Raw genomic sequence first — 27,058 nt, 5'->3', positions numbered from 1 at the left:
ACAGATGCTTCAACCCCGATAAAATCTACAAGTGCTCCAACCTCCATAAAAACTACAAATGCCCCAACCACCGCAAAATCTACAAATGCTCTAACCACGATGGAAACTACACAGGCTGCAACCACAGCAGAAATTACAACGTTGAAGGCTACAAATGCTCCAACCTATGCAAAAACTACACAGCCTCTAACAACGATAGAAATGACAGAGATTCCGCCGATTGTGACAACTACACTGGGAGCATCTACGGAAGCAACTACACAGCTGCCGCCATCTGTGACAACGTCACTGCATCCCTCCACGGAGAAGACTACACAATCAGCATCCACTATGGAAACTACAGCGTCTCCAACCACGGTGAGTGCAATCCAGATTCTAACCACGTTGATGACAACAAATAGTCTTACAACAGTAACAACTACACACAGCCTCTAACTAATGATATAACTACCCAGACTCTAAAAGAACAGCGCATTTCTCAGATCTAGTAAAAGCAAAAAGTGCAATAACATCAGCAACTGTAGATTTCACTGTGCTTTCAGCTACTCTAGACTTTATGCAGCCTCTAACATTAACAATTATTATATCTACACAGGTTTCGTCAATGGTGACAACAACACTGCGACCATCCACCGTGGAAACTACACTGCCTGTAACCTCTTCTGAAACTACGCAGATGCCTTCTACCGTGGAAACTACCATGCTTCAATCCACGGTGAAAACTACAAAGCCACCAACCACGGTAAGAACGACACAGCCCATATCCACCACAACAACTACCCATCTGCCTTCAACTGTAGCAACTACACCGATTCACACTGTAAAGCCAACATATTCTACAACCACGGTGAAAACTACACGGCCCTGGTCTACCGCGAAGACTACACAGATGCCTTCAACATTTAAAACCACACAGCGTCCTTCTACGATGGAAAGTACGCGGCTGTCATCCACTGTACAAACGACGACTACACCAATGCAACCTTCTACCATGATTGAAACAAAACAACCATTCACCACAACATCTGAAAGAAGTACGCAGCCTCGAACTACAAGGATAACTACGCGACTACCATCTACGGTGAAACCAACAAAGGTGCCCTCAACATTTAAAAGTACACAGCCGTCAACTACTGTGATGGTAGAAACTACACAGGCTTTAACTACGGACAAAACTACAGACCTGCCTTCGACCATGAAAACTACATGGGCGTCATCTACATTGACAACCACTCAGCCACCTTCCACAATGGTAACTACACAACCCTTTACCACGGTGAAAACTACACAGCCTCCATCTACAGTGAAAACAACACAGCCTCCATCGACAGTGGAAACAACACAGCCTCCATCGACAGTGCAAAGTACACAGCCTACATCTACAGTAAAAACAACACAGCCTACATCTACAATGAAAACTACACATCCTATATCGACAGTGCAAACTACACATCCTCTATCAACAGTGAAAACTGCACAGCCTGCATCAACAGTGCAAACTACGCAGCCAACATCGACAGAGAAAATGACGCAGCCTCCAACAGTTAAAACTACAAAGCTTTCCACTACAATGAAAACGATTCAGCCAACGATGGCAACAACACAACCTCTATCTACGGCGAGAACTACACGATCTCAATCTACGGCGAAAACTACACATCCTACATCTACGGTGAAAACTACATGGGCGTCATCTACATTGACAACCACTCAGCTACCTTCCACGTTGGTAACTACACAGCCTTTCACCACAGCGTCTGTAAAAAGTACACAGCCGCAAACTACAAGGATAACTACACGATCCCCATCTACGGTAAAAACTACACCAGTTACCTCAACATTTAAAAGTACACAACCGTCCACCACCGCGACGGTGAAAACTACAGAGCCTATAACTACGGACATAACCACAAACCTGCCTTCGACGATGAAAACTACACCGTCTCAATCTACAGTGCAAACTACACGGTCACCGTCTACAGTGCAAACTACACATCCTAGATCGACAGTGCAAAGTACACAGCCTACATCAACAGTGCAAACTACACAGCCTACATCAACAGTGCAAACTACACAGCCTACATCAACAGTGCAAACTACACAGCCTACATCTACAGTAAAAACAACACAGCCTACATCTATGCACACTACACAGCCTACATCTACGGTGCAAACTACACAGCCTACATCAAAAGTGCAAACTACACATCCTACATCTACAGTGCAAACTACACAGCCTACATCTACAGTGCAAACTACACAGCCTACATCTACAGTGCAAACTACACAGCCTACATCTACAGTGCAAACTACACAGCCTACATCTACAGTGCAAACTACACAGCCGTCTTCTACATTGAAAACTACACAGGCTCAGTCAACAGGTCAAAGTACAAAGCATTCCACTACAATGAAAACGATTCAGCCAACGATGGCAACAACACAGCTTCCATCTACAGTGAGAACCACACAGCCTCAATCTACGGTGAAAACTACACAAGCTACATCTACGTTGAAAACTACACAGGCGCCTTCTACATTGAAAACTACGCAGCTACCCTCGACGATGGCAACAACAGAACCCCAATCTACAGTGAGAACCACACAGCCTCAATCTACGGTACAATCTACGAATCCTACATCTACATTGAAAACTACACGGGCGTCATCTACCAAAGCAACCACTCAATTACCATCCACGATGGTAACTACACAATTTTTAACAACTGTGAAAACTACGCAGCCTCCAACTACGGTGATAACTACTTATGCACAACCCATTTCTACAGCAAAAACTACACAAGTGTCGTCATCGGTCAAGAGTACACCGCCTATAACCACACTCGAAACGACACAATCTTCTGTAATAAGTACACAGCTGTCTTCTACTTTAAAAACTACACAGGTGCCATCCACGGTAAAGACTACTAGCGCACCCTCGACAGTTGAGAGTACATTGTCATCAACTACATCAAAAACTACTCGGCCATTGTCCACGGTGAGAACTACATATGTGCCGTCAACAACTGAAACAACACAGCCTGCTACCACGGTGAAAAGCACGCAAAAGCCATCTACAGTAAAAACTACACCAGTGCAGTCAACTGTAAAAGCTACAAAGCCTTTCACGACAGTGAAAACGATTAAGCCAACGATGGCAACGACGCAACCTGCATCTACGGTGGGAACCACACAGTTTCAATCTACGGTGGGAACTACACATGCTCCATCAACGATGGGAACTACACAACCTACAACTACGATGGGAACTACACATGCTCCATCAACGATGGGAACTACACAGCCTACAACTACGATGGGAACTACAACGATGGGAACTACACAGCCTAAAACTACGATGGGAACTACACAGCCTCAATCTACGGCGAAAACTACAGAGTCTACAACTACACAGCATCAATCTTCAGTAAAAACAACACAGCAGACATCTACGGGAAAAACGACACAGCCGACATCGACGATTGCAACTACAAAGCCTAAGTCTTCGGTAGAAACGACACAACATCCATCCACGATGAAAACTACACAGTCTCCATCTACCGCAAAAACAACACAGCTTCAATCTACGGTTAAAACTACACAGCAGTCATCTACGGTAGAAACGACGAAACTGTCATCTACGGTACAAACGACGGAATTGTCATCTACGGTAGCAACTACACAGCCTCCATTAACGGTAAAAAGTACACGACCTCAATCTTCGGTTGAAACTACACAGCCTCTATCTACGATGGAAACGACACAGTCTCTATCTACCGTTACAACTACCCAGTCTCAATCGACGGTGAAAACTACATCACCTCAATCTACAGTAAAAACTACACAGCCTCCATCTACGGTGAAGACAACACAGTCTCAATCAACGAAGAAAACAACGCAGCTCACGCCTACTCCGAAAACGACACCTCTTTCATCTACAGTTAAAACTACACAGCCTCAATCTACGGTGGAAACGACACATCCTCCATCTTCTGTGGAAACGACGGAGCTCTCATCCACGGTCCAAACTACAGAGCCGACATCTACTGTTAAAACTACACAACCTCAATCTACGACCAAAACAACCGAGCCTCCAACAACTATCAAAACTACACAGCCCCCATCTACGCTGAAAACTACAAAGGCTACAACTACTGTTAAAACTACAGAGTCTACAACTACGATAAAAACTACAGAGTTATCAACCACGGTTACAACTATGCAGCCTCCATCTACGGCCAAAACTACAGAGTCTACAACTACGGTTAAAACAACACAACCTCCATCCACTGCCAAAACTACAGAGTCTACAACAACTATCAAAACTACACAGCCCCCATCTACGCTGAAAACCACAGAGGCTAAAACTACTGTTACAACTACACAGTCTCCATCTACGGTGAAAACTACAGAGCCAACAACCACGGTTACAACTATGCAGCCTCCAACTACGGCGAAAACTACAGAAGCTACAACTACTGTTGAAACTACACAGACTCCATCCTCGGCGAAAACTACAGAGTCTACAACTATTGTGAAAACTACACAACCTCCATCCACGGCGAGAACTACAGAGCCTACAACTACTGCTAAAACTACACAGACTCCATCTACGGCGAAAACTACAAAGTCTATAACTACTGATAAAATTACACAGTCTGCATCTACGGCTCAAACTACAGAGTCTACAACTACTGTTAAAACTACACAGGCTCCAACTACGGCGAAAACTACAAAGTCTACAACTACTGTTAAAACTACACAGTCTCCATCTACGGCGAAAACTACAAAGTCTACAACTACTGATAAAACTACACAACCTGCATCTACGGTGAAAACTACAGAGTCTACAACTACTGTTAAAACTACACAGGCTCCAACTACGGCTCAAACTACAGAGTCTACAACTACTGATAAAACTACACAACCTGCATCCACGTTGAAAACTACAGAGTCTACAACTACTGATAAAACTACACAACCTGCATCTACGGCGAAAACTACAGAGTCTACAACTACGGTAAAAACTACACAGCCGCCGTCTACTACGAAAACTACAGAATCTCCAACTACAGTTAAAACTACGCAGTCTCCATCTACGGCGAAAACTTCACAGCAGCCATCTACGGTGAAAACAACAGAGCCTGCATCTACGTTGAAAACTACACAGCTGACATCCACGTTCAAAACGACGGTGCAAATGCCAGTCATGACAACAGTTTCAACAACTTCAAAGGACGTAACAGTGTTGACAACACTTTCATCAACAACAAAGGAACATACGACAACTCCACAAGAAAACACAACGGTTACAGTGATACCAACTACAACACCGAGAGCTACAACACTGGCGACTACTCTGTCACCAACAACAAGGAGTACACGGACTAGTACACCATCCCAGAGCACAACCATAAGTACAACAGCATCGCCAACAACACAAGTTACAACGATGATGCCAACAATTTTGCAAGTGTGTAATTCAGGTTGTGATGAGCACGCTGACGCCCAGTCTGATGGAACGTGCCTCTGCAGAAAAGGATTTTCAGGAAACGGTACCGTCTGCGAACTTGGTGAGAATCCAGCTTTCATACAAGTATTCTTAACGTCTGGGTTGCTCTCAAATCTGTATTGTAAGAAGTATACCTTTGCACATATCAGCGGAGGATATTGCTCTTAGTTTGATTTCTGTCTCTTAGTCTCAAATCTGTTTTGCAAGAAGTATATCTTGTATTTGCACATATTAGAGGGGAATTGCTCTTAATTTGACTTCCATAGCTTGAGCAATACATTGACTATGTCGTAATGCTAAGTTGCAGTTTGATGAACTGTTTTCGACGTTTTGTGTTCATCTGAAAAATGTAATCAGTTACTGCTGTGCTCGGTTGTGCTCTAATGTCCGTTTATGACCGATGAATAAAAGGAAACATTTTGAGGGCTGACTTCTAAGTTTATTTTGCTATCGTTATAGTCTATGTAGCGGAGTGATACAAGCTACCTAGCAGTTATGAGACATTCATGATATACGTGATGATAAAGTAGTGCGGAATTGGAAGCTATCGTCGTAAATATTGAATATATAATAGCTGCATCTTCTTATTTTCATTGCTATCTAGTTTCCAGCGGTTTCTCCCAGAGCATCACATTGACGGGGCTGTCGTACAGGTCTGCACTTGCTGACTGCACATCTGAGGATTTCAAGTCTACCAAGACGCAGACAGAAACCACGGTGGGTGTTTATCTAAACAGTTCCGTTGTATTTTAGATGAAGCAAACATTTATTCTTTCATCTCGTTAAAATGTAACGTTGATTAATACATTTGTATTTGAAATACTGAGGTATATTTGATTTTGTTCGTCCTGAAGCCACTCTTTGTGAATAAAACGAACCTGGAGTTTAATAAGGTGCACGTACATAATTGAAATAGTAACTGCATTATGGTACATTTCAGTACATATTTGCGGCTTGGGCTCTTCCCTAGGCCTTGTAGACCCCCATATACTTGGTAGAGAAGTCCATCTGTACCTCTGTGTAAGGATGTTTCGCTTTCGAATTCGATGTGTCTCTTTGATTTCTTGTGTTCTCTCAGTTATATGAATCATGTATACTAGAGTTACCGCATGCTAGGCACGTCGGAGACGCTGACAGGAAGTTAGGTCAAAGGTCCCAGAAAGGTCCCAGAATAGGTTTGTCCTTTCCTGTCTTCAGCTTCCTGCTATATGCATATCCGTTGCCTTGTGAGAGAATCAGCTAGAAATTTACAATAATGAGTAAAACAAGAAATGCACAGAATCTAAAACTTTTCCACGGAGGAAGGAGATTTTCAATTTCTTGTTCCTTTTTTGTTGTTCTTTAGATCACTGAAATCTACTCAGAAAGTACCGTCGCTGACTACATCTACTCCATCACCATAACCTCGTTCCGAAGCGGCAGCCTCATCGCACTTGCCACCATTGTAACGGACGTAGCTGCAAACCTCACCTACGATGTTTTGGAGCAAGCCTTTATCAACTCTCTTGGGATCAACCTAGATATCACCACTGCAGGTTTGCTTATCACTCAATCTGCTTAAATTTCAGATAATCTATCTTAATTATTCCTTTATCCCCATAGTTTTTATTACGTAGCGCTAAGTGTATTACATACATAAGACTTGAGTATACATTACAGATAAAAAAGGATGTTTCATCATTCACATAGTGTTTAAGTCAGTGATACTCTCCCTTCTTTTGTGGCTGTTTTCATTCTCTATTTTCTTCGGTCCTAGATTTTAGATATATAGATCAACTGTGAATCTTTCATAGTAGTTTCTCTCAATGTACACCATATGATAATCTGAGAAATCATATATTTTCAGAGCTTTGTTACACTGGCTACTGTTTAAATGGTGGTGAGTGTACAGTCGTCAACAAGTCACGGACCTGCACGTAAGTTGTCTTTGTGACGTTAAAGTGTACATCAGACTTTCTTTTTCAAGATCAACTCGATTATTTGAAAGCCATGAAATAGATTTTTACACAACAATATTTTTTTCTGTTTCAGACTCCTTTGAATTCTTATAATGTCTTAAAAAGAATACCACAGATTTGTTAATAAGGTGTTATGAATAGATGAAATAAAATAATCTTAAAAGATATTCAACGAGCTTTAACACTAATATAGAATCACCTTAGTGAAGTGTATATTTCAGCTTCCTAGGTTCCCGTGTTGCATGTCATGCCTTTCCTCTAATGTAGTTTGGTTCTTTTCCGCTAGGTGTCCTTTGTCTCACACGGGCGATCGGTGCGAGACCCTTATTGTAGGTAAGTCACATATATTAATACTACGTTCATATTTTTATACGGAGAACATGTCTCTGTCGTCACGTTAGGCAAATAGGAAACATGGCTTATTAGTTGCAGAACGTTTGTGGCGCCCCCCGTCTCTATTGAGTGAAGATTGAAAGGCATTTGTTTCGTTCCTACTGGAAAATAGTTTATTTTTAGAGTGGTGGAAATTTGGTATGTTTGAACAAAGTGTTACCGTATTTTTAAGATTTATCCTTTTTCGCTGATATTAGACGGTGAGTTTGGTCAGTGGAGCGATTGGAGCAACTGCCTTTCCACTTGCGGAGAAGGATCACGCATGCGCACTCGAGAGTGTGACAGCCCGCCTCCCAGCGCTGGTGGACGGTACTGCAGTGGGGTATCGGTGGAATTCCAGCCCTGTGATCTTCCGCCTTGCACAGATGGACGTATGTACTTAGTCTAATATAACCCTTTTTTTTAACCAAAAGGAGCATGCAGGAGATGCTAATTTGCTCGATCATTGATCAAAATATCGAGAATTTTATTGAAGCAATTTACTTTTGCATTTAATTCGTTGCATTTAATTCTTCATGAATTTTTCTGTTTTGCTAAGATATAAAACATAAAGATTATTATAGCAAATTAGGAAATTATATTTTCCTTTGACTAAGGTTATGGTTGTCATGTTCATATACCTTGGATCGTCGAAACCTTTTTGCCTTAAATGGGGGTCCGCATGCCTCTACTTAATACGATTCCTGAATTTTGGGAAAAGCGTAATCGTCTTCCCTCCATGCAGACCCCTAAAAAGCACCAAAATCTACACGGAAGAACAAAACCGACTGCTCAATACATTCTCCTATGTGTTTTTCCTGTAGACATTGACTGGTGCGACCCAGTAGAAGACCGGTGTGGCCAGTCCACGGGAGCGGGGAACTGCTTTCTAGACTTTCCTGACTACGACTGTTACTGTAACCATGGATACGATATCGTCCTCAGTAACAATAACACCGAATTCGTCAGATGTCAAGGTAAGACTCCTGTTGTAATGACCCTGTATGCACATCTCATTGGTTTCTATGGCAGCAAACGTTTTGACTACAATGATGTCATAAAGTCTCAAGAATGGCATGATGTCCATCATTGTATAATCAAAAAGAATTAAACTAAACTAAACTCAACCGCTGACTATTTCAATCGACAGACATAGATGAATGCACATCGGGGATGAATGATTGTCACCCTACATTGGCAACATGCACCAACATACTCGGGAACTTCACCTGCCAATGTAATGAAGGTTACGAAGGCGACGGCGTCATCTGTGAAGGTTGGTAAACAAGAATAAAATTATGACTATATTTAACATTAATTAGACACGACCAATGTTTTCATGTTTCTGTGCTTCTTATTCCTTTTTTTATATTTTTATTTCTCCACGACAAGTTATCTTAGCCTTTTTATCGCTTCTTTCGAAAGATATCGACGAATGTCAGGGACTGCTAAACACCAACTGTGATGCGCATGCGTCCTGTGAGAACCAAGATGGCGGCTACACCTGCACCTGTAACCTTGGATACACCAGTACGTCAGCGCAGGGGACTGGCTTCGTGGGAGAGTGCAACGGTACGGTCTCACTCAAATATATTGATTTTTTGTCGACTCTACTGGACTAGCTTAGTCTAATAACACGTTTGTCTACTCTATATGTTTACAGCTTGTATTGTTGTATTTATGTCCTTGTATGTTCTATGTGTTAAGTTAGACGACCTGTACCTAGCCCCTCGGGGCATGAATGCACAATGAAGGTCGATCTTTCATTCATTCATTCATTGGTTTTATCATATGATATTCAAAATCAAAGATTTCATTTTAGCAGTTAAGAAACACTGTTTTATGCAAAAGGCATAAAACAATATATTGTCACTTACTTATAGATAGTGCTGCTAATTTCGAACATGTAGGGTAGTTTTTTTTTCTCTACGTCTCTGAGCAAACTGTACTGTAGCCAGTCAATTGAAGTTAAAGTTTGAATGTTATCAAATTTAGGGCTAAATCAGAAACAAGAAACCGACGATATTATTCCTCCCTCCGTTAGATATTCATATTTTTTGGTGGATTTCTTTCTTTATGCTTTATTGAGAATTTCTCGCTAATTCGCACAAGGCACACACCAAGGCAAACAAACACACAGACCGAAAACAATACCTCCGTTTTCACGAAGGTAAACATAGAAAATGTTTTCTCATACTTCCCTGCTCTTAACACTACTTTCCTCACTTCACTCAGGTGTAAATGAGTACGTATACCTAGCTCATCTAGGGTTAGGGACGTCCATTGGATAGGACGTTAAATGAAGGTCCCGTGTTTGGGGAGAGTCACATCCCGCGCACGTAAAAGAACCCACCACACCTTTCGTAAAAGAGTAGGGGCATGCCCCGGTGTGAGATGGTCCAAAACCCACAGACCTATGCCCGCACATGGGTTCGTCTTTTAGTAATAGCCTCCGGTTAGTTGGGCAACCCTGGCATGTACAATCTGAACCAATAAATAAATAAATATTTCCCTGCAGAGGACCGACTGTTCCCCTTCGGCGAGGCTATGAACGACACGTTGTTGACCGTCTTGAGTGAAGATTTTGGAGAGTCCATCTCGCCTCCCATCAACATTCCGTACGGACTTCCGGTTCCGGGCGGATTGTGCAACGACATATGCGTAAGTCTTTCTACCATGTATCTCATACAAGCCTTACAACATGATAAGATTATAAATATATTTTCCAGCAAACATGTTGTCAACCATCTCTTTGGCCTTCGTCATACATTCTGACCCACTTAATTCTGTCACGTGACTCTTCTGAAAGCGACTAGATCTAGCTCTGAGTAGGTCATAGATCAATAAGCCCTATAACTAAACTCTAATTTGTTAAGTTGATAAATGCAAATTCACTCTGATAAGTCTATAATATCAATACCTTCAACTTTATTTTTCTTCTGAAACGTTTGCCATGTCCAAAAAAATAGTGGCTGCGGTTATAAATTGTTACGTCTATTTTCTGCTTGTATTAGCTTGTAATGTACAGTGAAATTTGTCCGGGCAATTGATAATAATCGTTTTACGTCCTAAGTCTACAGTGTCTAAGAATAGAAGCTTACAGAATCCAATAAATCCATGTTCTAGGTCTCGGAAAATGGCATTGCCATTGCCACGAACGGAAAGAATCACTTCAACATCCCCAGCCTCCGTAATCCTGGAAAGTTGAAGGATGTTCTGGCGCACAATAACACGGACATCTGCGCCATCTTTGCACCGTTCTGGGCAAACAACCGTTTCCAGCAGCTCATAGAACAACTGGATCCGAAGGTAAATAGCAATTATATCAACCTCCTGGAGAAAAGTTGAAATGTAATTTCAAACATAAACGATTGGATTTACCCATATTTTTGACCGATCGACTCCTGTATTTCACAAAGAGTCAACGAATGGATAAAGTTTATTGTATATCCATGCCAAACAAAGGGCTAAATACATCAGAAGATCAAGAAAATACTAAAGAAACTACGCTATGCATGATTCATGATTTACACGCTTCTTCTCTCTTAAAACATGCGACTTTATCTAACTTTAAATAGAGCTGACGTATAAAAAATATAGTATTGTCATATTGTCTAGGGAAAACTATGAGATTTACCTCTGAGATTATGATTTTAGAAGCTCTTAACAGTTAGATCGGATAACTCTTTCCATCGCTTCCAGGTGTGGTACAACACGTACACCAGTGACGAGAGCGGCATGATGACTCTAGTCGACAGTGCCATCCGAAACACGGACCCCACGGCGACTAACTTCACCGCGTCTTTTGTGCTCGTCGCCACGTGGCAGCGAATGGTTCCAGCGTGGCTCTCCGAGACATCTGAGGTATAGACAGTGTTCAGCTGCTAGTATGAGCTCTTTCACACTTCCTAGTGCCCATGTGGGTAATGTGACAAAGGTGAAGGCTACCGAGACGTAAAAGAAAAACGCCCGGGCATTGTTCTTCAAATAAATTCATGTTTCTTTACAGTCTACACCATAGAAATGTTTCTTGCGGCCGAAAGTGTAGACCTTCCGTTCCCTTCTTCAGTGCGGTAATGACTGGGGCTACTTATACACGCCACTAGGTGACTGCAGTGAGAAAAAGCCGTTCCAACGTGGCTTAGCCTGTATCCCCCCTCGTCTCGGTTCTTGACTGCAGTATACGTTACGATCCAGATGGAATAATGTTTTTTTATATCTTTTATTTACCAACAAGGTGAGGCAATGTAATTTTCTTCTTGTTAACAGGAAAATACGTTCCAAGCGGTCATAGCCACAGACTACAGGCGTACGTACACCATGTATCGCTACAAAGATGGCCACATGACCTGGGTTCCAGTCTATCCTGTGAATGTTTACTACCGAGACGGTTACCCTGTGAGGATTGGGTACGTGGTGAGAACACAGAGTAGTACGTACGCAATAGAAGACAGGAATTCTGGCTGGTGGAGTCGAAACGACAATGACGTCAACGCTTATCGTGTGGACCAGAAAGTCAGTCCGACTACAGGCAAGAAAGGACAGATTTTCCACCGAGTGGACGTGAACGGAGAAGATTACATCAACGCAAAACTGGCATGTGATGACTGGTTCAAGGTAGGAATCTATACTGTGAAATGTAGTTCCATATATATTTATCCCTTTTAATTTGCAAGTCTCATAAGCTTTGAATGTGTAGTTTCGATCGTTAGCATTGCCACAGAAAATTCTACTTCTGAAGAAGGCAATTAGAATGTCATAACCTACCAACTTGCAAATACTTTGCGACCCTTCGAGTTCTAATGACAAATACAGAAACACTGAGGATGTATTGCACACACATACACACATACACACACACATACACACACACAAACGCGCACACAAAAACACACACACACACACATACACATACACACACTCAAAAATAACAATTCTCTCCCACAAAATGTTCTAGTATGTGCATTGACCCATTGTTTGATTAAGACGGATTTAAGACACAATCTGTTGTGGTTATTTGCCTTGATAGGATGAGCCCGATGTGGAAGTCTACGCGCCCAACTTGGTCGGCACGTGTCCGATGTACTACGGCCAGGCCAGGGCAGAGATCGGCCGCTGGGTGCTCACCAGTGAGGACCGGCAGGGGGCGTGCTTCACGACACCGTTTAGTTTCTCAACAGGTTTGTTTGGCATGCGTAATTTTTCAGTAAGTACACAACACGACGCAACTCACATGTATCAAGCGTCCTAATTGGTTAAATTAGCCAATCATATCGTTACAAGTTCAGATTCGTGACATACCGGTACTTGATGTAGACAATATATGTAGCAAAAAAGTCGAAACAATATTTCTAAGCATTGCCAGTTTTTCGTAAGAAAGTATAAGAGACATATTTTGCTGACATAAAGTATCATATCCTATTCAAGACTTGTGTCATGTGTAGAATGTCGTTTCCAGAGTTATCCAGTTGCTTGTCAATGAGTAACCGTTACTTTGCGTATCTTATTACCTGGATGTCTAACCGTCATCGACGCAGAGGTGTTTAACAACTAGCCATATAGATTAGTATTCTCATTATCGGATTGTTAACTGCTTTTGAGTTGTTTGATACCTTTTCCAAACATTTTCTTAGTGAAAATATTGCACAATCAAGTTTTATTGGTTGATGGTTGATTGTATTTCTATGTCTTTATTCCTATCCAGGGGGTAACTACGAGTGTTGTTACGACAACATGGGTGCACTGATTGACTCTCCCAGCAGATTTGACTCCAGAGCCGGTGCCTTACATCGATACAGAAAGGTACGCAACACATCTGTAAACATTAACAATTATGGCTGCAGCTGTAAAGTGTTTGCACTTAAGCTTGTTGTACCGTCCAAAAATAAGAGTCATTTAGAAGGTATGGTTTGGCAAAAAAGGATTTCTAAAAGCTTTTGGAAAAATTTCGGATTATCCAGCAGTAGATTGTGGTTGTTGAATGAACAGACGTACCTATTCAGTTTGAAAAAGAGTTATCGTTTGGTTGTTTGTTTGTTCCACATAGCCTGTAAAATGTATTTCTGTAGAGCCAGGAAATAGGTGTAAAGTGTTCTTTTTCGACGAGCACAACATGGGGGCGTGCTAGGGATTCGACCCCAGAACCTTTGGACTCCAAGTCAACAACCCTATACTCAAGACTATCTGAACTGCAAAGCCATAATAATCGACACTTTTTCTTAATACAGACCACGGATAAAAACAGTGACTATTACCGGAGGGACTACCTGCCCAGGATCTGGTGTTGTAAGATGGCTGACGACAACTCTTGTATCAAGTTTAGAAAGAAGAGACCAATGGCGTCATCCAGACGCTACACAAGGGCACAGCTGGGTTAGTAGTGATGGTTCAATATTGTATGCTTCTCCACGTACATAGAAAACGACGTACATAGAATGACTAATACGTGTAATATATAGTTTTTTCCATGTGATGCCACGACCCATATGTTGCTTGGTTTAACCCATTGTTTTTATGGATTTGCATGTGTAGAATGTGTTTCAAAGTGACGCCACAGTCATAATCTGACTGCCATAACATACACAACTTCAAATTGACATGGCAACTTCGAGGTACATGTATAACCATTCAACATGGCGGACATTTTTTATGTAAGTCATGTTAGTGCAGAGACTCATATACTACACAACGTTTTGAAAACAACCCGAAAATATGGTCACAGGATAAATGCTGACTTTTCAATCTCCTGCTACAGTAGTAGCTTATTTTACACCCTCTTGATACACGTTCTTAATTTTTTTCTATGAAATCAGCCTCTGGAATTGGGGATCCGCACATGACTACTCTTGACGGGTCTCAGTTCTCGTTCAACGGCCACGGCGAGTACATTCTGCTGCGGAGCACCAGCAGCGCCCCCTACAGCATGGAACTGCAGGCACGCACCAAGCGACCTGTCATCAACGGCGTTCTAGTCAGGGCCACCGTCTACAGGTGGGATACAAGTGTTAAGCCTATTCAATTCATGCTATAGACTATTGCTATACCTTAAGCAGGTATCTCACAGTTATTGCAGGAACTTTTTCTTTTAAGGTCACACTGACGTGCGACGCACGGGTTAACTATTTGACCTCTACAAACAAAATGGCCGCGCCCAGAATGACACATTCTCAGTTTCGTCTCCTTATCAGATACTTTAACAAAAACGTGAAACTACTGTTTCTGATAGATTTCCTTTGTTCTTTATGTTTATAGTGGAATTGCAATCAAGCAACCCTCCGATACCGTGGAAATCCACTCTACCAACACCATCCCTGGACTACGTGTTATCATTAATGGACAAGTCATATCTTCCCCGGACGTCTTTGCTGGAACAACTTTCAACGATGGACGGATTTTCCCAAAGACTGGTAAGGATTTTACCCCCTTGATTATAGATAACTGTTGTTTTGGCGCGTTGTACAGGTTATCATTATCATTATCACAATACATGATTTTGTGTCAAGCTTTTAAGAATCTTGTTATGTCACTGAGTTGTAGATAAATTTGATTCGTTTTAACCGTTATGGATATTTTGATAATGTATGTCAAGACGTTTTAAGTATTTTCCTTGTGATTTTAAGATAATGTGATATATGATTGTACAGTGTACGTAATTCAGCTTTTAGCTGCCATGTTACACTTTTTCCTAATAAACCATTCATTCATTCATTCATTCATTCATGGTAGCGGTAAATTTCGTTTCGAAGTGGCTTAGAAATGTGATAAACTGTTGTTTTTGTTTCAATTTTCAGACGAGTCCGGAAACTTGACAGGAGTCCTCGTGACGTTTCCGTCCGGAATCTCAATTTCCGTCAACTCGCACGACAACTTCCTCAGCTATGCACTGGGCATGCCGTCAAACATGGCGGGGAAGTTGCAAGGGATTCTGGGAAATGCAAATGGCAACACATCCGACGACTTTATCATCCCAGACGGGTCATTGACCTCTTTGTTAAATCCAAACACTCCCTCCGAGTCAGAGGTGTTTCCCTTCGGCCAAGCTTGTAAGTCTGTCCGACAATCCGACAAGTTACTTCTGTGCTTTTTAGAATCCTTCTTTGCTTAACAATAACTTGGATGTTGACGTTATTCCTGTAATATAGTTTGTTGTTAAGAATATGAATTTGATAGATATCGGATGTAGAAACGATTTAATTCCTCATATTTGTTGTGTCTAAAATATATTCGTTTTTTCTTACTTTAGGGTCACTTAGGAACGTCAGTTCTGTGGAAGGCATCGAAGTCTCTTCTTTGACGCTTTTCACCCGATATCCCTCCGGCTCATCCGCTACTACTTATGGCGACGACAGTTTTGTACCCAAGTTCTTCACCTCTGACCTGGACACCTTCTTTGACGGGAACATGGCACTGAAGGAACAGGCCATAGCAGCGTGCGGGGGACAAGACAGGGCTGCCTGTCTTCACGACGTTGGCGTCACAGGCGTCATCGACATTGGACTTGCCACAGCAGAAGAGCTGACTTCTTTTCAAGAAACGAACACTGTCATCGGTAAACCTTGTCATCTTGTTATAGCTTGCTCTGTGATTTTGTGATAAAGCCGCTCATTCACAATTTTTGTTGTTCTTTTTTGTTACAGTGAAGATGTACCGTATTGGTAAAACAAGCTGGACCTCTTGGATATAGATATATACTGTAGATATTTACAGAAACTAGTGTTATATGGTAGATCCATTGCCAGAGTTGTTTTGAAAATCAATTTGAAATCATAGTAGCCAACAGTACAGTAGTACCATAAAATGAAATCAGTAGTTCCTTTAAGCTTGTTTTCTCCTGAATTGGAAAATCACGGTCTAATATCTTGAAGTATGACCAATATCTTATGCCTCTACAGCCAATAACCCACCTACGTTGACGGGACCAAGTAACATACGCCTTCGTGTTGGTGAAACCTTCAACACAACGCTACAAGCAACCGACGAAGAGACAAGCGTTACAATAACACTGAACGGCGTGGGCACGTTGTCGCAGACCGGTAGCCTACAGGCCACATTCGTGTGGATACCGACAAGCACGGACAAAGTGACTATCAGCTGGACGGCATCTGATCGTTTGAACGCAACTGTCTCCTTTGTTCCCCAAATCACGGTAAGCGAAAACTATTCAAACATGACTACCAAGTGATTAAAATATGCGATAATCACATAGAATTGTGTCCATATTGGTAAAAGGTATGAAGGAAAGCTTACCTTTAAAGCTAATTCTATGAAGAAATAGATAAACTGAATTTTCGGTTGCATGTCGAATTCAAGCCATGCGCGGGTAGAATCACCCACCACGACATGTACCGGGTACGGAATTAAAACGTGGAATGTGTCAGAAAGCCTGTACCGTCCCCCGTCCCGTATTTGATCTAATAAAATAAACGTCTACTCCAACAGGTTTGCGGCTGCGTAAACGGAGGATTGTGTGATTACGACAACGTCGGGGACCGGGACGAAGGCTTCGCCCCCGCAGCTTGTGTGTGCCCCAGCGGATGGGGTGGGCCCTTCTGTGAGGTGGACATAGACGGATGCGATGGTAGTCCCTGCTTTCAAGGTAATTAATTCGACATATTATTCATCAAAATTCAATTAGATATGTAATACAATGCCAAATTGGATGACGAACTTGAAAAGAGAAAAAAAATAGTGATTTGTTTCTAGGATATAGGAGATTCTTTTTACCCAACCAGGGAATCCCACCTGCTAACGTTTCGTTGTCTATCAGACACCTTCTTCAGAGCTTCTGACTGGAGTATTGCTTCTCACCGCTGTTGAAGTAGCCGATGTTGGTGGCGCTTTTGCGGTGAGAACACTGTCCCAAACGTGGCTAAGCTTGTTTCTGTTAGTCAGAAGCCAATATCATCACACACATGTACACACATTTACACTTTGCACATTGAAGGAAAACGTGCGGTGTTCTTATATTTCATCCGACTGTGATGTTTCTACTCTTGTTTATGTAGGCGTGACATGTACGGACCAGCCGGCTCCTCTAGCGCCAGGGCAGAAGGGCTACACGTGCGGTTCCTGCGGGAGTGGTCTGGCCGGGAACGGCGAGCAATGTGCAGGTTGGAACCTCAACTTTGTTTTCAATGTTTTACTAGACATTTATTTCGCGTTGTAATATTGCAACAGTAAAAAGCTTCATCAGAAGTTGCTTTCTGACTATGTCAACAGAGCCTAGCACTGCCAGCATGGTTAAGAAGAAAAACGTATTTGGTGATATTATCCTCAAATTATCCTGACTTACATACGTAATATACAGTCAAGTTTAGCCAACAGTGCTTAAAATATGATACTTGAACTTAAGAACAGAGAAGAAACATCTAAATCATAGATTAAGAATAGCCTAGTTTTCCTATTATTTTCCTGATATTACGTAATGTATGTTGGGTATGAATATGCAATAAACTTAATTGTCATCGTCATTGATAAAACATGTTTGCTTTTTACCACTACGCAGATTTGAACGAATGCATGTTGTACGTAAACGGCACCGCTGCACACCAGTGCGTGAATGCCCAATGCGTCAACACGGCAGGGTCCTACACATGTGTGTGTCCTCAAGGCTTCCACAAGGAGGGCGGCTCGCACGTGTGTCTGGACATCAACGAGTGTCGCCAGCCCTCCCAGAATGACTGTGATGGCCGCCATGGCTTCTGTACCAACACGGACGGCGGGTATACCTGCGGTTGTCAGCCCGGATATCGGCTTCAAAGCGATTGGAAAACGTGTGCAGGTAAGTTTATTAGACTCTCCAAATCATCCTTTCGTAGCAGGCATGGCCCTGGCGTACCGGTCTATAATCCGCTGCATTAGTGCTGCATTAGTGTTGCATTAGTGCTGCATTAGTGTTGCATTAGTGCTGCATTAGTGCTGCATTAGCGCTCTCCAACCATCAGCCAATCAGATCCCCTCTCCTGTTGCGGGAGGGAGAGTTACTAGCCAATGACGTCGCCTCTTGTGACCGTATGCGAGGCATTATTAACAAGTGACGGCTTGCCTGCGCTGACAAATGTATAAATGATACCACAAGAAGTCGTTTGCTTCCTTGGCAGTTCGAGTCGTGGAAAACAGATCTAGATATTTGCCCGGCGCTTGATTCACTCTGGTTTGTGAAATATGATGCCACACAAAGACAGAAAAAGTTCAAATATGAGCACTTTCGAAATCATCATTCGCATTCCTGGTGACCAACACACAATCAATGCATGTCCCATGTGCATACGATATGTACATAGCCTATGGAATAAATTGTAACTCTAGCTTTGATGTCATATCTTAGATATTGATGAATGCCTTGACAACAACGGTGGGTGCAACCGAGAGTGCATCAACATGGATGGGGACTACGAGTGCGCGTGTGGAACAGCCTACTATCTACACTCGGATGGACGGACATGTCTAGGTATGTGTCTAGTATGTCTCTAAGTCTACAATACGTTTGTCTACGATTGTCATCGGGTTTTCAATGACGTGTAACTTTTTCAATATGGTCACGAAGAGGAATAAGAAATCGGGTGCATCAGGGTGCATATAATGCAACTTGACATGAATGTTTCACCTCAGCCCGATTTAGCAGAGCCTCTCGAAGGTATAGGTCGCGGGCGGCTCTTCGTAGTAGAATGGGAAGTGATAAAAGATTTTTTTATTTTTTTATTATTTTTTTATTATTATTTTATTTATTAAACAACAGAAGAATATACAGGACACAGAGGTGATGCACTCTAGCTAAAGCTAATATTAAACATCACCTCTGGAAAAAAAATTACAACTTACATAGACAAGTACAATAACAATAAGTTAGATTTTTGCGAATCGGACCAAGGAGTGAATTCTCTTTCTCAGAAAAAAAAGGTTTCTGTTCACTACTAGAATGTGATACTCTCGAGTCTTCGCAACACTAAACCCTGACAATTTGCCTCTCTTTATCTCAGAGCTCGATGAATGTGACGCGGGAAGTAAGTGCGAGCAATTCTGCGACGACCGAGTGGGCTACTACGAGTGTCGGTGTAACCCCCTTTTCGTTCTGGCCCCCAATGGCAGAACATGTACCGGTAAGTGTCTAACTAAACGTGGTTTTCATGTTTTGATGTGGTACGTGTACAAGTGTCTAAACATAACAAATAAACATAGATAAACGTTTTAATATACCATAAAGATCGAGAAGCCACCAAAGGAGATAGTGATGGTGATAATCATGATGTTGATGGTAATTATGTTAATTACTTGCAAAATGTAGTTTTGATTTTAATCTTGTCCTTCTGCATGATGTCCTCACAGCTAACATCACATGTGGGGTAGGGAACAAATGCCATCCGCAACCCATTGGAGCATGCGCAATCAACGCCACCGGAGCTGAGGTTTGCTATTGTGACCTGGGATACAAACTTCAACCGGACAATTCATGCATCGGTATGTTTGATGTGACACTTGATATCTTGAGCTAGAATTTAAGTATCTTATGATATTACTGACGTCATCAATGGGTCCTTGTCAGCAGGAATAATAGGTTGGACATCCCCATAGACCCTTCTCTTATCAATGTGTGCATGGAATCTGTGTGGCTTTCCCCAAACACGGGGCCCCTTGCTCTGAAAATTAAAACTGTACAACTATCTATGCCATTGAAACGGCTGTGGCCCAGAAAAATTAAACTTATTGTTTATTCGTTACAGATATCGACGAATGTACCGATGAGACTCACAAATGTGACGAGAACGCCAAAGAATGCCGCAACACTCTTGGAAGTTACGAATGCATCTGCAAAGAAGGTTATAGTTTATCGACCGCACACGGCGGACGGCGATGTCACGACGTTCACGAATGCGACATCAACAACGGGAACTGCAGTCAGATGTGTGAAGACACGGAGGGGTCGTTTTACTGCCGATGTCAATCGGGATACTACCTGGACGCAGATGGAAAGACGTGTATAAGTAAGACACTATCCTTGCATTGGTTTAGGATTCTATACAATGGCCATTTTTTCGTTGTTAGTGTTTGACTATAGCTAGTACTGAAACAGGTTATCTTCAAGAAAGTATGTGCCATGCGAATGCATACGCAAAGTGACCCCATAATTAATGTTGCTAATATGAATGGATGAATTGAAAATGTTCTTGAGATGGCTGACTTCACCACTTTACCCATACTGATTTGCGAGTATGTCCGTTCTACGAACAAAAAAGGCAGCACTGACAATGCGAAAACACGACAGACAAGCAACATACAATATATACATCATTAGGCTCGCCCCTGAGGCGTCGCCAATAATAAGGCTCAATTTAATCAGGCTTAATTACGGTATCCTGGACAGGATATTCTGTCATGTATAACAGTAACGTCGAATAGACGAGGTCCTTTGTCAGCTAGCGTGTGCCTAATTTTGTTTCAGAGTGTAATCTAAGACTACGTTTCTCATTTAGATATAGACGAGTGTGCCTCCAATGGGACCAATGACTGCAGTACCAATGCCGTCTGCCAGGACGAAGATGGTGGTTTCCGGTGTACCTGTAAGCCAGGTTACGAAGGGGATGGCTCTCTCTGCGGAGGTCAGTTGAAATAATATGAAAATTTGCACAATGAAATAACTACTTGCAAATGATACTGGCATGACCTATTAGTAATACTAGTGTGGTTCGAAATTTTGGAACGGGGAATATGTTGCGAAGTTTGAAATTCATAGCTTGACGTTTTCAGGGTTAATGAGTTTGATTTGGGAGCATGCTTACGATGTTTTGATGTGTTGATGTTAATTTGTGTAATTTTGTTTTCAGACGTGAACGAGTGCATACTGAATGGTAGGAATGGCCAGGGCGGATGTAAAGTCGGCTGCCTGAATTTGCTTGGATCGTACGTTTGTATCTGCGGAACAGGATTCGTCCTAGCCAACGACAGTGTTTCGTGCAATGGTAAGCAGCGTTTCCTAATGCCTTCCTTTGAATGTATTGTATCTCCGGACAAACTGTTTGTTGTCATAGATATTTTGTGGTTATCTATCATTCGTAAGTAAACAGGACATGCTTTTTAAGCCACAAGAAATAATCTACAATGCTAGAAAAGTTAGCCAATTGGTCTGTTCGTTTCTTTCGCACAGCAAGTGAAGCACCTATAAATGTATCACAGCATTTTCGTACATTACGTACAAGCTGCGTAGTGCCGGGCAATAAGATATATTATTTGCGTATAGACCTCATCAGTAGTAAATCATCCTAAGAAATCTTAATTTCGCTCCAGTATACATACTCTGTTGTTATGTGTTCAAATTGTAATATGCAATAGTTGCTTCCATGTTCGGAGGCTTTGCTTTCGAAGTGCCTGGATGTTGGCGTTTTTGTGTGTGTGTAGTTATTTGAATACACGGCCAGTAGAGTAGCAAGAAGTGAGTTGAAAGATGTTCTCACACCACAAAGGTCAGACTCATGTGAGTGACAGGAAGTCGAGGTCAGAGGTGGTAGAACTATCATGAATATGGTACCATACTAACTAAAATGGTTTCCTCTTGCCTTCCAGATAAGGATGAGTGCTTGGAGTTCCCGTGTGATCATGACTGTACCAACAGCATAGGTTCCTATAGCTGTTCCTGCGATGCAGGGTACAGCCTACAGGCGGATGGACACACCTGTGTCAGTTCAGGTAAGCCTTCTTTACTTTTAGTATACACACTATTAGTCTCGCTACTGATGCTTCGCCAAAATAAGTTAAGATTTAACCATTTTATTTTAATGGGCAGAAGTAATCATCACTTCGCAAATGCCTGTATCATAAACACCGTGTTTATTATTTTTTTGTCTGAAAATAGCAAAGAAAGCCATGCAATAAATGTAATAACGTTAGACACATTTCACACAATATATATGTTGATTGTATGACAGTGTCAACAATGAAATTTCCTTGTTTTCTAACAGAACCTGTCTGTAACTATGGATGTCATGAACACGGGGAGCTGGTGTTTAACGGCACACACGAGTACTGTCAGTGTAAAAGCGGTTGGACGGGAGACGGCACCACAACATGCAAAACAGGTGAGCGTCTTATAGCGTAGCGTAGTGTGCGCGTGGTGTAGTGTGCAGTTCAGTGTAGTTTGGTCTAGTGTATAGTGTAGTGTAGTGTAGTATAGTATAGTGTAGTTTAGTGTAGAGAAGTGAAGTGAAGTGTAGTGTACTGTAGAATAGTATAGTGTAGTGCAGTGTAGTGTTGTACTGTGCTTGCTAAGCTGGCTGCGACGATGCATGAGTTTGTGCTCTCTAGTGTTATGCTACGCTACTATGCTTTGTTATGATGTGATCTGTTGTGCTGTACTGCGTTTGCTGTGCTGCGTAAGTTATGTTGTATTGTTTCTGCTGTCGTTGCGCTGTACTTTGTTTTGTTAGTGCTATATAAGTGCTGTGTCGTGTAACATACTAATATAAAGTAAATTTCCATTTCAGATTCTGCAGCGTTTGCCAATACCTTACAGTTCCACGATCTTGTCTTCAATGCCAATCTGGCCAACTGCAAGACGACAGAGTACCAAAAGATGAAGGAGCTAATAGAATTCACGGTCAGTTTGACATGATTAATACATACATTGATAGTCTTTGAGCTGAAAGCGAATCAATGTAAAGCTGTTGATTTGGCACCATCAAGTTACAGCAATCCTTTAGTTGTCATTTTTAGAACAAAACGAGGACAATGCAGAACCCAAATGTTCTTGGTTCGAAGGAGATGGTTGGGCTCCGTCTTCCAATGGCGTACCCTTCACACAGTGGATAACAACCCACTGCCCCTGAGGACTAAAGAAGGCTATGGGATTTTCTCTATCTACCTACAGATATCATCCCTTCGCTACATGCTTGAACACTTTGTGATTTGTGATTTATTGAGATGGCAAGCCGTACAATACACGTAGGCCACAGGCAGCTGTTGCTGGTGTCGTGGCCCCCACACATCACAATACACAGCACATAAACTACAAATAACAAACAGTCGATAGGTACAATCTAAAAGCGTAATAAGATATAACCTAACTATCTCTTCATATTAGGTATAGTCAATGGCAACTCTTAATACATTTACCCTTCCTTTTTTTTACAGTTGACTCGTTTGTTTGAGACCCACATTAACCTTACCATCCGCATGGCGTACATGGCTGTGTCCGTGTCTGACCTGAGGAACGGCAGTGTCATCGCCGACACCATGATCACAACAGACACCTCCGCACATCTAACCAAGGCCGACATCGCTCAAGCCTTCATCCAGGGAGCCGGGAACACATCCGTGGATCTACTCGGCTTAAACGTGTCCATCATCTCGACCAGAGGTAGCGTGCAACATTCACTTCTATAGTTAACTTACGGAATCTGTACTAGAATACATGAGGACTGAATTTGACCATTTCTATGTCCAGGTACATATTTCTTTAAAACAGAGGATATATGACGCATCGAGCTTGTCAAGTTGGCGTCGCGGAAACGTTCCAATAGAAAAAAAAAAGTTTTGTGTAAACGTGAGGCTGTACATGTCTTCAATCAAAGAATCCACATCTTACTATAATTTTCAATCATTGTGGCAAATATTACTATATGATAAAGGAGATCTTCGCGTAATACCGATCAAGAAGGAGCACTGTAGGCATCATTTGCCCAGTCATAAACTTGTGTTCTACAGTATTTAGCTCTTTTCTGGTAATAAATTAACAGTCTGCTTGGTCACTACGCAACTGTAACTGTTACCATATATAGTTCTAAGAGACAATCTAACAATTGACTGTCAAATTACAGCGTTCTGCTACCAAGGATATTGTCTGAACGGAGGATCATGTTCCATCCAAAACGATGCCAAGACATGCAGGTAAGTTGCCTTCTCATGTCTTTAGTTCAATTATGCCAGAATGATCCTTTTTTTTACACTAGCGACGTGGTGAGAAGTACATGATGCAAAAAAAAGACACATATGTATTTCCTGTAATTTGTCATAATGAATTTTAACCTATACATAACTGACTGTGTTTTTGCATGTTTTAGCTGTCCGTTGCAGTACACAGGACAGAGGTGCCAAACATACTTGACTGGAGGTAAGAACATGCAGCGAATCTCATAAAACTCTTATGAAAGAGAACAACTATTTTCTCAGTCTAAGAATTTGATTCATCAACGTTCTACCGGTCCAATCTAGTGTTCTAGGAATTCTCTTTTAACAGACCGTCAAGTTTCCTTGAGTACATTCTCTGTTGTATCATGGACTCTTTTAATGAGGTAAACACAGATAAACTTTCATATCTGTTCTGTGTTTTATTCGTAACGGGCTACCAAAAACCAAAATTCATGTGTCAGTTTTACTGGCACAGGTCAATTAATTAGTTTAGTAATGGATTTGGAAATGACTTCATTGTGTTTTTTTCTTTAATTGCAGTCGTCACTGGCACAACCGTTACGATCGCTGTAGTAGTTTTCATCATGTTAATCGTCATTATCATTATGCGAAGACGGTCCATCCAGTCTACGGCAAGAAGATATAAGTAAGTATAACCAGTATGTAATGCTATGTACCAACAGGATTGAAATATAAAAAATATTTTCTATCCTATTAGTAGTGAAGACTACTAGTACTTTTTCCTGAAATTTCTTCTTTTGCCATCAATTCCCTTTCAGACGTTTTGCAACATATCGTCGGTATAGTCCCTGTGCTCTTATGATATTAAGTCAATAAGTTTATAGTTCTTGTAGTAACTTGACAATGTACTGATATATCTGTAAAGTATCATTTTCTTGTACCATTTTCTTCAACAAATGTCTTCATTTATTAATGACGACAAACATGGAAAGATTTCTTCTGACTCGATTTTTTGTTTTATTTAGGCCAACGTTCTTCAAGTCCAGACATCACTGGGTATCAAGTCCATGGTCCAAAACAGATGTTCATCAAGACCACCTATATGATACCCGGGTGACTCGGTTCTTGCCGGGTTTACAGAGGACTCACCTATCAGAGACCTGTTCTAGAAGGCCCTCGTCGTCTTTTGTCGGCACCACGAAGGACTTAGAGACTTACGAAAAGATTTTCGCCTCTAACGTCCGCGTAAGTGTATCATTGTAAAATTTGAAATTGAATAAGTAGTGGATTTCTTTTTGTCAGTTCGACAGTACTTGGTCCAAGCGCACGTTCTTCCTATTTTTTCACAACCGTACTTGTTTTATCCAATCTGGGTCGTTGCTTTTATAGCTCAAATTCAAGAATGGTTATATGGATATATGGATAGTACCCTATGTCATAACAACAAATACTAAACAATGGGTTAGTCGCCTAAAACACGACATTGTTATGACACCGGTCTGTCAGTCAGTCGGCTATCTGGCTAAACTGTTTTGTGTTTTGATTGAGGGACTTTTTATCGTTTCTATAAAGTAAAAAATTGACGTTGCACTTTATGCATTAGCATGCGTTCTGAGAAATTATGGTAGTTGATCATTATACGTTAGTTCTCAAATTTCCGTTATTCTCTCAATAATAGTTATGTTCTACCCGTACAGTACCGCCTTCCTCGGCCGGTGATCGACCTACAGGCTCTGCGGACTTTCCAAGATGACTCATACTCGTCTCATACCATATTTGGAGATGATAGAGAGAGGGGTACTGTCGTAGAAAGGAGGAGAATCCCGGATGTAGGCGGCCCCAGTAGCTATTATAACCCGGATGCATCCGACACCGAAAGCAACAGCATGGCTAGCGGGGACGTAAGTGTTTTGAATGTTGGCTTAACGCGCTTGGCCTTTTCAACTGTTTCATAAATTGCTGCTTAAATACTCGGTCACGCTACTAATAATTCTTTTATTTTCGCGGAGTTTATTAGGAAGCACATTATAGACAGTCTAGAATGATTGGAATGTTATCACTTCTTAGAAATATTTCATTAGACATGTTAACAGTAAGGTCTTTATTATATATTTTTATTATATTGACCCACGGTCATTGTGTGTCTGTTTTTCTCTTTCTTTGTTTGCTTGGTTTGTCAGTAACAGTGTCGGCCATTGTTTGGATTCACAGTACATGTTCTTATGAGTGTAGATATGAGATATCTTATTGCGTAGAATCGATTATCATATTATTATCCTTTTACTTAATCTATGGGTCCTGGGAAGTGCTGTTGGTATGTAAATGTGTTTTAAGTCCGCATCTTAACTGACTGTTTCTT

General features: G+C 41.6%; 1 protein-coding gene across 1 annotated transcript; it reads left to right on the top strand.

The window, feature by feature from the left end:
• The first annotated feature begins 3 nt into the window (after nucleotides 1–3).
• LOC136445222 (mucin-4-like) lies at nucleotides 4–26,669 on the top strand. The gene is made up of 40 exons (XM_066443092.1): nucleotides 4–357; nucleotides 596–5,573; nucleotides 6,117–6,229; nucleotides 6,858–7,047; nucleotides 7,359–7,428; nucleotides 7,757–7,799; nucleotides 8,036–8,234; nucleotides 8,667–8,819; nucleotides 8,993–9,118; nucleotides 9,268–9,414; nucleotides 10,361–10,503; nucleotides 10,969–11,151; nucleotides 11,545–11,706; nucleotides 12,112–12,459; nucleotides 12,872–13,022; nucleotides 13,547–13,644; nucleotides 14,070–14,214; nucleotides 14,655–14,832; nucleotides 15,094–15,248; nucleotides 15,633–15,884; nucleotides 16,085–16,390; nucleotides 16,734–16,987; nucleotides 17,281–17,437; nucleotides 17,847–17,951; nucleotides 18,347–18,622; nucleotides 19,169–19,291; nucleotides 19,821–19,940; nucleotides 20,167–20,298; nucleotides 20,562–20,822; nucleotides 21,312–21,437; nucleotides 21,663–21,797; nucleotides 22,399–22,521; nucleotides 22,794–22,910; nucleotides 23,316–23,428; nucleotides 23,962–24,187; nucleotides 24,648–24,717; nucleotides 24,891–24,940; nucleotides 25,279–25,384; nucleotides 25,725–25,944; nucleotides 26,397–26,669. The coding sequence occupies exons 1-40, from the start codon at nucleotides 100–102 to the stop codon at nucleotides 26,652–26,654; spliced, it is 11,370 nt and encodes a 3,789-aa protein (XP_066299189.1). The 5' UTR covers nucleotides 4–99; the 3' UTR covers nucleotides 26,655–26,669.
• The last annotated feature ends 389 nt before the right edge of the window (nucleotides 26,670–27,058 follow it).

The sequence above is a fragment of the Branchiostoma lanceolatum genome, chromosome 11 (assembly GCF_035083965.1).
Source record: "Branchiostoma lanceolatum isolate klBraLanc5 chromosome 11, klBraLanc5.hap2, whole genome shotgun sequence".
Taxonomy (NCBI): domain Eukaryota; kingdom Metazoa; phylum Chordata; class Leptocardii; order Amphioxiformes; family Branchiostomatidae; genus Branchiostoma; species Branchiostoma lanceolatum.
This window is presented reverse-complemented; position numbering and strand designations above follow the sequence as displayed.